Here is a 14,792-nt window from a genome sequence, read left to right as displayed (position 1 = left end):
CCTTCAAGGGAACTTCTTCCAGTTCAGGTTAGTTCAGCAGCACCTTCTTTGCCTGTACTCTTACCTGAGCTCAGTGAACTGAAGGCTTATGGCAGCCCAAAAGTGTCACCTTCAATTCATCAGCCTGATGTGGAGCTAGAATGAGACACACAGTAATGCAAGGGCAGAGTGGTTTCAGAAAAGTAAACTGCTTACCCACTGGGCTCTGTAATACTGCACCTGAGCTCATGGGTGACTGACTGAGGCATTAAGCTCTGACCTTACCAAGAAAAGAAAAAAGGTAAGAAGAGATACATACAAGCTGTCATTAGGTTGTCCTCTATGGCTAGCCCAAGTTAAAGCAAGTAAGTAAGTTTGACGCAAGTTGAATGGACAAACTTTGCCACTCAGTCATGTTTAAAAAGTTCTTGAAATTCATAAGTTAGGAATCGTCAGAGTGAGTTGAATGAAGTTGTGTCTGAGAAATGGACCAGAGTAGTCCAGGCTCCTGTGATTGATAGCATGGAGGGGTGCTTGGTCTAAACCTTTTACCAGTCTCACTTTCCATCTGCTGCTCTGTTTGATGCTGCTTTTACTGCCCAAGTCTTGAACAGCAATGAGAAGCATGAGTCACCTTGAGCATGGTCTGGTTCTGAAGCACCAAGTCGTGTTTCTGAAGCTTTTGTGATGTTTGTTTGTTGTCCATATTTCATTTCTTCTCTGTACTTTTGGGAGGGGTTATTATTCCTCCTGTTGACACAGGTGATAACTGACCTGGGGCAGTAGCTGCTACTCCACCGTTAACTTCTTCCTGTGTTTTAGGGGAGGAAGATGACAAGTCAATACTGTGGCAAGTTCCATGTTTTTGTTTCATTAGTTCTGTTCAGGAGCACTACCTCCCACTGCTAGTATAAGTTTTTTTATTCTGTATCCTGACTCTGGAGTACTAAAGCAACATTACACAGAGATAACTGTCTTTTAAACATTCCACCTGCACTTCTAATCCAAGCCTTTGCTTATGGGCCTGTAAGTGCTGGGGTAAAACACCTTTAGCTTATAGCATCATCAAGCATGAGGACTAAACAAAACAGGCACCACTGGCCACACAGGCCAAGGCGAGCTGGGCCAGGCATGAGCAGGAAGGCATCCAGCCAGGCATAATGCACCTTAGCTGCCTGAGCTGCAAATCCACAAACCACCTACCAGCATGTCCAAATAATTTGTGTGCGTTTGGATATTATGTCGGTCTTCTACTGCAACCTTCTTAAAGTTCTTCAGCTTTGCAGGGACTTTTTTTGCCACGCTCGCAAAGGGAACCATCCATTCCACACACTCTGAAATGCTGTCCCAATCTAAGCCTAGAGGGTAGAACACAGCAATGTATTTAGAAATCATAAAGGAGTGGCACAGTGTTCCAATATGGTCATAAATCTAAAAATAACAAATACTACAGATAAAAATTCAGAAACATCCTCCCAGAAACTCCTGGCATTTCCTTGCACTTGTGACCTCAAAGTGTTGTGGCAGAGGACAGTGAGCACAGGCTGCTGGAGCAACGCAGCTCCCTGGCCACGAGGGTGGCTGTTGCTTACCAAGGAGGCTGAAGTGATTGTGTCAGTTTGTGCACAAGATTTTGGTTCAGACTATGAAAAACATACGCTCTTGTCCTTTATTGCCCCTTGGGCAACACACAAGTGCTAAACTTAGTTAAGTGGGTTTTTTTTCCCCATTTTGTAAGGTATAGGCTTGTAGGAATTAGCACAAAGGCTAACTGAATGCTGCTGACAGCTGAGGGTGGCCAACCTACATTTTGGGAGAAAAAAAAGTAGCCAAATAACTGACAGCTAATGATCCCCAAAAACAACTGGAAGTCAGTCATACAGCAGCAGTATTGGCCCAAAAGCAAGAAATCTGCTTCGTTTCCTTAGCTAAGACTATGCTTCTGAAAGTGTTTCTTTCTCTTTTGAGTTTTGGTAACACCTGATACAGTGGTAAGGAGGAAGCAAGAATTCAGGATGGGGGAGAAACACCTACCCCCCCCCCCAACAGAAGAACAAACTATTAGTGTGCATGTAGCTTTTGCTCTTTAGCAGCCTGGTAAAGCAAGACATTCTGGGCAGCCTCAGGCTTAGAACAGCTTTCAGAATTGCCTGCCTAAGAAGACCAAGCTTTACAAAGGCTCCTTTACCTGAAGCTTTCTTAACTACTTCACTTGAGGTATAGTGGCAGAGCGCTGCAGCAGCTAGCGTTCTATACTGGAAGTCCAAAGAATTCACATCCAGAATACACAGGTCTAAGAGCTGAGGAAATAAAGAGTGGAGGAAATATTTTAACAAGACAATACTTGAGTATAATCCTGTCTCAGAAACTGCTATGCATACCGCAGGCCTCCTACAGTCTGCTCTGTAACAGGGCTCTGCTTTTTGGCATTGATTGTGCACAACCATTTTATTTTTGGCACCAATTGCTGTTAAAGTGGGTCTCACAGAGTTATGATGCAAACCAGTTTGCCCTTTTACCAGAAACATGGAAGACACTTCACTTGCACAAATTTAAGTACACTTAAAACTTTAAACTCTTAGTAGAGCTCCAAGAAGGTATTTTCTTAAAAGTATTACCTAGCAGCTCAGTGACTTAGACATGTCTACTCTTCAGTAAGCACCTCTGAGGCTGGGCAACACATGCCCAGCAAAATTGAACCACAGTAGTTTTGAGATAGTCAAAAGACTTCTCAGGCTGCCTTCTAGGCAAATACACAGCAACACTGTTACAGAACATACAGGTAAGAGCAGTTAACTGTCGTAAATGACCTTAAATTATCCACCCTCATCTCAGAGCTGTTGCCACTGCATGCTATTTGCAGAATGCTGCAATGGTTAAACAGAAGAGATGGGTTTGTATTTTTCCAGTGTACAGAAGTGTCTTAAAATACATGACAGCAGGGAGACAAGAAACACATGGGTGCTTCTCCTTAAAACTGAGTATGAAGTTCTCTGGCAGTCAAACTTGCATTTAACGAAGTAAGAGGGGAGGTGAAACAAGGAAAAGCATTCTTCAATGGCTTTTGGGCCGTAACTTTCAGTTGTGCTTTCATCACTCCAAAAAGTATTTTGCAATACAGTTTACTACCTACCTGTGCTATCTGAATGAATTTTTCCTGAGAATACTGAGGTAGCAGCACTTTCGGAACATCCTTCAGAGCATCCACTTGAAGATAGAGGTTCAGCCAAGAGACGATTGTCACTGGACAGAGTTCCCATTTTAAAGCCTGTGAATATTAAACAAACAGTTAAGCACCTTAAACCGTACAAGGAGAGTTTTGTGCTACCATACTTCCCCTTCTGAGCTTGCTCAGCTTATTGCACAGATACTCGAAAGACACTAAAGATTATATACAATTTCAAGTACAAATGTTAATTTTAGATTGCATTCTCGCTACTCCCAGCACAAAAATGTCTCTACCTCGACACCCTTCCCTATGCCTGTGCAGTTGGATCTTGCATCTCTTCCCCATTCAGAAGCTGGGAAATTAAGAGTATTTCTCCCAAGCCTTCAGGCTAGCTGCCTAGGCCTGCAAATAGTATCTACTAATGAAGAATGAATCTATAAGGAGTTCTGTGATGGTAAAGATGGATTCTTTCCAACATCAAGAGCACCAAGTAGTGTCACTTCTTTGCCTGGCTCTCCTGGAGGCCCCTGTTCCTGGAAAGGATACTGGCAAGTGCACTACATCACAGCAACAGCTTTCCCATCTGTCCTGTGGCTGGCTGCATCTGGTAAGAGCCTTTACTTTCATGCAAACATGAGAAAACCTGTCCTTTTCTAACAGACAGAGGTTTTTCCACCCCAGCCAGGGGCTTTAGAGGTCCACTGCACACACAATGAAGGTTTCATTGTTTCACAGAAAGAAGGACAGACTACACGTGTTCCTTTTCTAAGCAGATAAAGGACATTAAAATACAAGACTCAGCTGGACAGTCTTTCACCAGCACTTAAGAATACAGCAAAGTTATTACCTTTAACATAATAAGTTCCATTCTTACAATATCATCTTCACTGCAAGCACCATCAGTGACATAAGCAAATTCCTGTATTTTAGGAGCGTAGATTTCCTTTAAAGGGAGGGAGGGGAAAAAGTGAAGATTAGAATGCCTCACAATTGTAAGAAAGCTTAAGAAGATACTGACAGATACTTTTCAGTCCATATTAGAATATTAACATTTCTTACACTAGAACAGTGTTTTTTTCATAATACGAAGTGACTTTGAAACATACACGATGAGGAGATACTAAAAACAAGTAGGTTCTATATTACCTGTTGTAAAACACGATAGAGTTATCACAACTTTTTTAGCTTTTGAGGGAGCAAATGCTGACCAAGCAATCATTCTACTCGGCTACTCCATTTGATGTAAAAATACACACCATCCTAGTTCTTGTACAGCAACTGTGGCGTTAGAAAAGGCTTGCTGATACAGGTTATGCACAATGTCAGTACTGATGCAGTCTCATTGATTAAAAAAAGGCTACAAAAAGATGAAAGAAAATCCCACAGCCACTGTAGCTGGCAAAATCCATAGTGCAGAGATGGCTAACAAAGACATTTGCCAACCCCTTCATGCCAGCTGGGGCTACGTCTAGGTAGGTGTATTAATAAAAGAGAACTTGCCATCAGAACTGCTTCTCTACCAGCTGGCTCCATGGCGTGATGCCCCACGCACTTCCTTAAGCCGCACTACCTCGGCTTTAGGAACAGCAGATAGATTCAGAGGGTTTCAGATTATAAAAATTGAATACCCCAAATTTTCCTCTCAGTCTAGCCTACCATGACCTACAAAAGGAGACATACAGAAATATGCTCTCGGCTCACCAATGCAGTGTAGCATATCACCATCACTGCACTGATTATGTTTAAAAGGAAAAAAAAAAAACCAAAAAACCTCCACTAAATGGGTTTAGAAGGATATCAGCCTGATGTACAGGCAGTTTGAGATTTAGGCTTGGTTGGCTTGGTTTTGTACAAGTCCCACACCCGTTCCTGAGATGGTTTGCCAACTGCTCTGTATTTGGAAAAAGGCAAAACAAAACAAAACTACTCCTGGCACATTTGCATACCTTTTAAGTTTATGTGGTCTCCCCCACTGCTAAGGAAAGGGAGGACAAAGACTACATGAGATTGACACACAACTGAAGAGAAAAAAATTTCCCCTTCTGACCTTCAGTGTTGTATATACACCACCAAGTTAAAAAGATTCAGACAGAAGAAATAAATATGTTATCACTCTCTTATTTAGTTTGGAATAACAAAAATCAACCTCCCCATAACAGAGCTTCTTACCTCAAGTTTGGAGGCAATGAATAATGAGGTAATTCCTATGAGCTGAAGCATGCTTTTGTTAATGTTCTTTTGTGTCAACATGAATCTATCAAAAAAGTCTTGAGCTAGGTAGAAAGTTTCCCTGTGGAGTGCATACACCTCACATACCTACAACAGGGGAAAAAAAAAAAATCAGTTTTCTGTTAAAAAACTCTATGTACACACATTGGAGTATTCAAGCTTTAATAGTAAAACACAGTATGCACAATTTTATCTTTTGCACACACAAGCCATCACATACCTAGGTGTGTTAGGACATTATGGTTAGTATGGGACTGGGAAAAGTATTTCCCATGCTCCCATCTGAACATGGGTTGTCTATGATGCACTAACATACTTCCAAAGTATACTTTTTCTAATCTAACTGGCATCCAGTTTTCCTAAAAATGAGTACAAACAATTTTCTACTGAAAGAAGAAAGCTTCATTAAGGGAAAAAAAAAACCCAGCAAAAACACTCTCATTAATTTGCTTGATTAAGAATACTTTGGCTCAAACCTTAGGCTGAAGTCACTGAGCAGATCCTCCCTGTATTCCTAGTAGGTCTGTCCCAGGGTAGAACCACTAAATAAAACTTGAAGTCTTTGGCTCTACAGCAACTAAGCCTGGAAGCTCCTGCCGGAGGGGGCTCTGCTGCCAAGTCAGGAGCTCTGCCTGCAGCCCCTCAGGCACACCGACAGCCTCGCTAAGCGGGAACAAAACTGCAAGAACGGCCATCTGCTCCATACAGTTGCGGGTTTCCCTGGCAGGGAGAACCTTTTAATCCCTGCATTGTATCACAGTGGTTCAAATGCCAGTTCAACAAAAAAGGGAAAGGAGGCAGCCCAGGCCTGGAGATCTTATGCAGGGGCCTACTTTTTCCTCTAATCTCTAACTGAATTTGAGTGGGTCTACTAGAACTCCATCTTATCTGCAACTCTGTATCCCTTCCACAACTAGAAACTAATTAGATAACTATAAATTATTTATAATCTACCTATAGTCAACAGGAAAGAACAACCAAGAAATAGAACCCCAGTCCAAGCTTCCTGCTCTGCTTCATTATTTCACTTGGATACAAAGTCAGAATAACTAAGATAAGGTTGAAAGCCCATTTGAAAATTAAAATCCTCCCTGACCATCAAAAATGCAACCGGTTGGCAGTAACACCATAGGCCATTCTGATCTAGACCTGATCTAATATTTGCCAATTGATGTGCTACTCTGATATTATTAACTACTGCTCCAAACAAGATTCAGAACTATAAAGGTACAGACCAGGTCCACCCATGAATAAATAGTGCAATTTCTGCAAAAGCATATTGCCCAAACATAAGCAATAATGCTTGGTCAGGTTAAATAGTATCTCAGTTATGATGTTACAGAAGACAATGGTAGGAGCTACTGAAGGACTCTCAATACTGGATTTTGGATACGGACCCTCAATATGGGATTTTGATCCACCGTGGCATATAGAACCACTGAGCTGGACAACAGCTGGACATTTGTGTCTGGAAATTGGATGATTTCCTGAGGGTTCAAGATTTTCAAAAAAGGCAACAAAACACAATTTAATGGTGGTATGTAAATTACACATTAGAAGAAGCAGGGAAGTACACAACTGGAATAGTTTTTTTTATTCAGACTGGGTTTTTGTGGGTTGGGGGGGGGTTCTTTTTTTTTTTTTCTCCTCTCCAAAAACCCCCATGCTCCTTTCCTTTCTCTTGAAGGTGCTACTAGCACTATTCCACCAAGACACCAAGAGTGCCACTAACATCTGCTTCCTTGGACTACTCGATATGGAATTGGTAAACCTGCAAGATCCCTTCCACTGATGGGCAAGGATTGCATGAGTCAAAGGCTACTTTTTTTGGCAGTGGTGATTGAATATGCTCAACACAGAGTTCTTGGAAACGCCTCCAGAACATAGCTCTCTGTTTACAACACTAATAATCCTTCGCATAGGCTGCCAAGATTTAGAACTTCCATTTTTTCTGACAACTGGAATACTCTGAAGTACAGTAATTAGACTGGAATATGGATGATTTATAATTGTTTTCCAACAGGAATCTGTCTATATCAAGAGTCTTCAGATGTCCACCACTAATGCACTACTTTTGTTCTGCTCTCTTCATAGAATAGAATTAAAAATTTACTAGTAAGTCAGAAAATAGTGTCAGGGCTGAGATCTAAGAGCTCTTGCCGTAGACAGGACCAAGGTGGTAACTCAAGTCCTCAATACAGATGCAGCTGTCTCATGGCTTAGATACAGTCCAAGATGTAAAGGTAGAGCTCCGTAACTAATACTGAAACTGCTATAGACAGATAAATGTCTCAAAACCAGATTTCTCCCCTTCCCACGAAATAAGTGTGGGAAGAGCAAAAACTTGGTACTATTGCTTGCTGCCCTGTGTGGAAGGTTCAGCACCTCCTGCCAGGGAAGACTGAATGTAGCTCACCAAGAGGATCAAAAGCAACTTGTAACCCTTTTGTTGCAAGCTAGTTTTAGCATTTACCATATGGTACATTTTGCTATTAGGTTTTTTACGTAAAAGCTGTGCTTTTATCTGCTTAGTCCACAAGCATAAAAAATGGCACAGTAACTAAAAGAACACACCTCTAAGAGCCAGTCTAACAGTATTGATCTCATGTGAGGTTGCAAACTGGAGTGTAGTGATGTGAAATGTTTGCAGTGAGCGTATCGGTTCTCCTTCTTCAGGATGTTGAGCCAGACATCTTTGGAATTTCCCCAGCTATGGAATAAAGAGTTACACAAAGCATTTTTAAGTATACATACACCTTCACAAAAGCAGCATAAAAACATTATTTATTGTTTACAGGTATTCAGGAACAAAAAGAAAAATTCCGCATACTAAAAGATCCCTGTGGTAATTAGAAAACTGTAGGTATACTTTGAACATTTTACATCACCATAACAGCAGCTTGCCAAATCAAAGTCCAGTTTTATAGAACAGTCAATAAAACTGAACGTGTACATCCCAAAGTTGCACATACAGCCAGTTTTCTATTTTGCCTAGTTAGGTGGCTGCCCAGAGAGCAAGAGAAAAAACAAACTCTCCCCAGAAAAAAAGAAAAAAAAAAAAAACAGTCCCCAAGAAACACAAAACATACACAAAGTTGTCCGGTTTAGTTTGAGAAAAACATTTACAGACAGTGTTTAAGAGTCATTCATCCATCCCTTCCTTTTCTAGCCTACCTATAGGCTCAGAAACAGGCTATTGTGAAAAAAAACAAGTTCTTGTTTATTGCTAACTTATAATTTATTAGCACTCAAGTCTACTTGGGAAGAAGATGCCTATATCATTAATATAGTTTGGTTTTAATTTGTAATTACTGTTATTAGGAACTGATGTGTGGTTTTTTTCTTAGATGTACTTCTCATCTTACTAAGAGGGACAGCATGGTAATGAATGCAATGCCAGCTTCCTACCGAAATTTTTGGAGTCGTATATTTACCTTTCCCCAAGCAGGAACAAAGAGAGATTAAACAGATCTGATGACTGGTATTACCTACAAATTCTAACCCAGATCAGTCCCATTCTGCTGCCATCATAAGTTAAAAGCTGGAGAGATACTTGCTCATTTAATGCACAAGTCTCTTCATTTAAGTGGGCAGGCATCAAGAAATCTCTTATGATCTTCCTGCAGCAGTTAGGAAAGCATGAAGGCAGCAGGAGAGAGTAAATGATCCTCTTATTCAGCTAATTGGAAAGGATGGAGCTCAGCTTTACTAGATGCCTATCGATAAAAGGTGAACATCAAAGATTAAACTCCTCGCATGGAATTCTGTATCTGAACTTATTTTTAGGATCCAGCAGTTTGCAACAACTTGCTAGAGGGGCACATGAGATTTCCCCCATTCACCATCTTTTTTTTTTTTTTTTTTAACTACTTTGCACTAAGCTTTCCAACACACACAAAAATGGGTTTTGCTAGGTATAAATAAAAGCATACTGTTCTTTAAAGCACAGTTCAGCAGGCTTGGTAGTAATACTGAGAGAGGAGAGCAGTTGAGCTTGAAACTCAGTGAAAGAGACTACAAGAGACCTATTGCTTTGCACTGAGGCAAAACGTCACCATGCAGCATCTCCCAGTTCTGATCAAGTTCTGGCTGGAACAAATGAAAACACGGTGTATCTAAAAAGGTTGTCTTAAAGTAATGCTTCACATTTTCCTTCTCAGTCACCTCAGCAGAGGTTTTCTCTAATAAATTCAGTAGATTTAACAACTCTTAAACACCAGGCTAATACAAACAGCAACTGGGGTATTTATCTAATACACCTGAATGGCTAAAAATTTCAGAAATTGAAAAACCCGATTTAGTGAGCTAATCTATCTCTCTGCAGAAGGGAAACTTTCTAGAACTGTGACTGCACCAAGCATACTGCATTGGCATTAGCAAGATACCTGCACAGCAATATTGCCACAAGTTTATTTGCATATTTGTACATTTTTAAGTTCTTATAGAAAACTTTTCTTAGTATTTTTTTGTCATTCAGTTCCAATAGCACTGAAAGAAGGCTAGTTTAACCATTATGTCCCTCTTCACCACTTAGAGTCTCCAGCGTTAAGTTATAAAAGGACAATTCTGAAAGGCGAAAATTATCTGTCCAGTGTGTTTATAAGATCAAGAGGAAAAAAAAACACAACAGAATTTCCGTCTTTTTTTTGGACATCAAATTGTTTGTGGGATGAGGAGACAAGTAGAAGTATGGGTTGAGGACTGCCCACTATAATACAAACACAATACAACAACAGATTTTGCTATAGTAGTTGATGTTTTATCAAATATGCAGAACAACTGCTGCATCTGGTAAACTTACTTGAGTTCTGGCAAAGGCGATGGATTTATGAAGAGGTTTCTGAACCTGTATTTTTTGAATCTTGAGAAGTCAGTGGTTACTGATTCTTTGTGCGGTGTTTCAATAATTATGCAAGGTGAGATGCCTCCTGTTATTGTGGGCGGCCAACAACTCTGCAACATAAACAAGGTATCTTTTAAAGGCTGATTTTACTATGAGAGCAAGAAAGGCAAGAAGTAGATTACAGTAACAACAACAATATATGTAACACACATTAGCCTTTTTAGACCTCAGCATTGATTCAAGTACCAAAACAAAGACAGACAAAGAGATTAAATGCCAACAAAGACTTTCGTAGTCAAGATGCAATATGTATAGACAAATTTGGGAAACTCAGCTTTGAGGAAGACAACTGTCTTTAGTTTATGAACCCACACGTAACCCACCCATTACTTCAGCTGCTCAGTTACAGGACATAAGGCAAAAGGTACTCACTGCTACTAAGACACAGGACGTGAGGTTGCTGGCCCTATCTACTTATCTACTCAGAGAGAAAAGAAAGGAGAGGGTGGAGGTCCTACTGTCTCTCAGTGGAAATTCAGCAACTTGTTATCTTCCAATTAAGCACTCCAGAGAGGAGCCACCCATCTCAGCTCCAGAGCTAGATACCCACTGAGCAAGCAGCAGCTGTGAACTATCTCTCAGCCTGTCAATGCCAAATATGGGATGCAATGACTCAAAAGGAGAAGAGCCCAAAGTTATTCACGCAGAAATCTTCAAAGAAGGAATTCTAGATTAGTTAATACTGTAATTTGTTTCACTAATACTTATTTAGTTGTACATAACCAATACAAACAAGGAGGTATCAAATGCATGGAGCATATGCAATGCTGTAATGGCTGACAGTCTTCAAAATGGTGTCACAGAGCTTTAATTATGCTCTCTGGAGTTAGGGGCGATCCCACTCACAAAGAATGGCAACACCTGCCCATGAACACAGAAACCTTTCCTATATAGCTGTTTTGCAAGGTAAACTACATAAAATTTCCTTAGTGTATCTAAACGTACTTATAGCCAGACGAAAGTACCCTAAGAGTGAATTTACATATTCCAGCAGAATTGATCTTAACAGCACACAGACACAAGAACAGGGGGATCCTGCTCCTCCTTCTCGCCTGTGATCCTCACTCCCCAAGACCCACCCCTTCTTTTTGTCAGCTTTGATGCTTGTCATATCCTCCGCTGGGCTGATTCAACTTACCAACCTGGCAGAACATTAACTCAGTTTGTAGTGCCAAATTAGCAAGCTAAACCTGCATACTGCTTCATTTAAAAGAGAGCCAAAAAATGGAGCAAGGCAGGGGATGGAGTGTGTGGCCAGCTATCAAGGAAGTAAAAAAAAAAAAAAAGGCAGGATTTCTCTCATTCAGCAAAGGTAAATTGTGGCATGCAGTTTCACCCCAAGTACAGCTGACGTACTTACACAGATTTTTGCCCCTACACAAAGTTTGCAAAGATAATTTCACAATCAGAAGAGTTTTACTTCACCATAGCTGTTAGTCTCATTTGCTTTACAGAGTAATGGCAAAATTGGTTGTTTGCAAGAGAAAGTTACATTCTTTTATTAATCCACTTTAAAATAAACAACCATAAAGGCCCTCACTTGGTTCAGAAGTAGCCTATGTGAGTTAAAACAGATTCCTAAATGGATTTAAATACTCAAAAGAACTGTTAAATGAGTAAAGAAGGCCTGCATGGTTATGAGTCGTCTTAACTAAATGGCCGTGAAACCACACCTTAAGTTAAAACAAGTGCAATGATCTTGTTTAGACTTGCCTCTAGGCCTTACCTGCTCTGCATATGGAATTATTCTGAAATATCTGGTTTTATTCTCATTTTTACACCTAACCTCATTCTGCAGTGGTTTCCACATTGAAAGACCCTTTATCTGCGACAAAGACAAGCGTAAAAAGCCAAAAAGGTATAGAAAGATGCTAAGGTGCAGAGTCCCCGTAGTTTTTAATATGTAAAGGTAGAAACTTCCCCTATTCGATACTTTCTAGTGCGGAATGCACAACTTCACACCCACCAACATAAACCAGATGGAATCCCTCACCTAGTTTGAACCAGTAATCAGATTGAATTACCTTAATCTCATATTGATGCTTTTTAGCAATTTTCCCATCTTCTCTTTTCTTAATCTCCTGCTGAGAAGAGACACGTGTCAATACACTGACAACGAGCAGCACACCCACCTCTAAAGCTAAAGCTGTTGCTACTCCCGCCCCACTTTCTAACTCAGCAGAGTAAAGATTCTCCCATCCAAATGCACTGGAGAACTTTCAATATTATTAAACTTTTCAAGTTGCCCAAACTGGTCACCTCTGCTGTTCTCCTTTTTCTGGTCTGGAGAGGTTCTGGTGCCTGCAGTTCTTGTGGAGACTCTTCTTGGCATGACAGTGGCTGCTGCTGCTTGGCTTGCAACCGGCTACTGCAAAGAGCAAAAAGATGTTAGACATGAGAAGAGCAGCAGTAGTTAGATGAATACAGATATGCTCAGTGAGTTATGATGCCAACAGCTTACCTGCGTCTTGACATCTTCTTTGGATTGTAAGATCTCTACCTGGACCAAAAGAATAACATAAGCTCAGTTAATGTACCCTCAAGAAGTTAGGAGCAAGTTCCGTACTTTCTGTCTTCAGACACATCACAAAGAATGGCACAGTTTACACAACCGAACTAGAAGGGCACGAGTATTTACTGGCATGAGGATGCCCGAGTGGAGGATGCCCATGGCACATCACCACATGCAGCTCCACATCCTGCAGGGGTTATGCTGTTCAAGTGGGTCACACAGGGATGCCCACGTATGTCAGGGGTAGCTCGGCTCAGACGAACTGGGCTCGTCTAGCTCGGGCTGGGGGGCTATAAAGGGACATGTCCGGCACAAGAGGATAGGGGGGGCCCTGAGGCTGCGACCCCCACCCCCCCACACACACCCTACGGCCACCAGGTACCCACACAGACACACGTTCTGCTGGTGCAGCGGCTCCCTTGGGGGCCATTTCGCGGCCGGCCCCCCACACCTGCCGGGATGGGCCGCGCCGTGCCGTGCCGCCCGCGCTCCCGCCGCCCCGGTTCCGCGCCAATTTGCAGAGAGCAGGGAGGCGGCGGCCTGCGCCGGGCCGTGCCGGGGGGCGCCTCGGCCAGCCCCGGGGCGCAGCGAGGGTCAGGCTGAGGGGACGCACCGCCGCTGCCCGCGCTCGCTCTCCCTCCAAAAGGGGCCGAGACGCTGCCTGTGTGCCCCCCGCGCCGCCCCCGGGAGGCGAGGGGTGCTGAGGGGGCGCGTGAGGGGGCAGGGAGCAAGGCAGGACCGCGGCCCCCCCTCCCCCGCGCTCCCGCCTTACTGCGAGCGCGGCTCCCTCCAAAACCTGAGGGGGAAGGGGCGGAGGGGCTGCCAAGACGGCACCCCCCCCCCCCCGGGGACATCCTCCCAGCCGGGACACCGTCCCTCGGAGAGGGATCCCCCCAGCACACCTCAGGGCAGGCGGGGGCCGGGGCACCGCAGGGCTGGGGGGCTCTGAGGGGGGGGTGTACTCACCGGGCGCCCTCCCCGCTAAGCCCCTGTCCTGAGGGCCAGGACCCGCCGGCGCCGGGCGAGGGCGGGCGGCGCGGGCCGGCTGTCGGGGTCAGCCCGCCAAGCGGCTCGGCCGGCTTCCCCGCCCCCATCGCGCCCGTCTCCCTCCAAAACCCGGCAGCCCGCCCCCCGCTTTCCCCCCATGGGCTCTCTGCCGCCGGGTGTCCCCGAGGTGGGGTGGGGGAGAGGCGATGGCGGGCTCCCGCCGACACCCCGGCCCGCCGCTGGCGGTGCCCGCCCGGCCATCGGTCCCCGCGGCGGCGCCGCTCCCTGCCCCAGGCGGGAGGCCACCCAACCCCCCCAGCTCTCCTCAGCCGCTCTCCCTCCAAAACGGTGCCCGGGCGGGAGGGCAGCCCGCCTCACCGCTCCCGCTCGCCGATACCCCACCGCCCGCCGCGGCTGCACCCCTCGCACCGGGTCTGCCGGTACTGCCACCACCATCATCATCATCATCTTAATCATCATCGTCACAATCATCGCCACAACAAGTACCACCGCCGCCACGACGGCCGCACACCAGCGGGACCCCCTCCTCCCGCCGCCGCCCCCCGCGCACCTCCGCTACCGCCGCCCGGGCCTCGCTGCTCAGCTGGCGCCGGCGCCAAGTCGCTATATAGCGCGGCCCGGGCCCGCGCTGCGCATGTGCGAGGGCGGCAGACAGCTCCCCCGCCCGCCGCCCTCCCTCCGCCAGCGCCCGCGCCCCGCTCGCCCCAGCACCGCCCCTTCGCCGCAGGGCCGCACCGGTCCCAGCGGCACCCCCGGCCCGCCGCTGCCGCTGCCCGGGACGCTCCCGCCCGCCCCGGCTCCCTTGGCGGAGGCGTCCCGGGCGGCGCCGGGAGGAGGGCTGCCACTGCCGCCATCCCGCAGCTGCCCGCTGCCCCATCCCCTCTCCGCCGCCACCGCGTCCCCGCTGGCCGGACACCCCCGGCACCGTCATCCCGATCCGCTGCATCGAGCCCCGAGTCCGCGCCCCGGCCGTGGGAAGCTCCGGCGGCGGC

At 45.1% G+C, this 14,792-nt stretch overlaps 1 protein-coding gene across 1 annotated transcript; it reads right to left on the bottom strand.

The window, feature by feature from the left end:
• Positions 1–688: 688 nt before the first annotated feature.
• Positions 689–13,886, bottom strand: CCNE2 (cyclin E2; the record flags this gene model as incomplete). Its single annotated transcript, XM_082015075.1, has 12 exons — positions 689–790; positions 1,183–1,337; positions 2,168–2,279; positions 3,113–3,247; positions 3,996–4,091; positions 5,318–5,464; positions 7,952–8,087; positions 10,179–10,330; positions 12,305–12,361; positions 12,540–12,648; positions 12,742–12,774; positions 13,759–13,886. 12 exons carry the CDS (start codon positions 13,884–13,886, stop codon positions 689–691), a joined length of 1,362 nt encoding a protein of 453 aa, XP_081871201.1.
• Between the last annotated feature and the right edge of the window lie 906 nt (positions 13,887–14,792).

This window comes from Phaethon aethereus, assembly GCF_964289735.1.
Source record: "Phaethon aethereus genome assembly, chromosome: 2".
In the NCBI taxonomy this organism is placed as follows: Eukaryota; Metazoa; Chordata; class Aves; order Phaethontiformes; family Phaethontidae; genus Phaethon; species Phaethon aethereus.
Note: the sequence above shows the minus strand (reverse complement) of the source record. Positions and strands in the feature narration are given on the sequence as shown.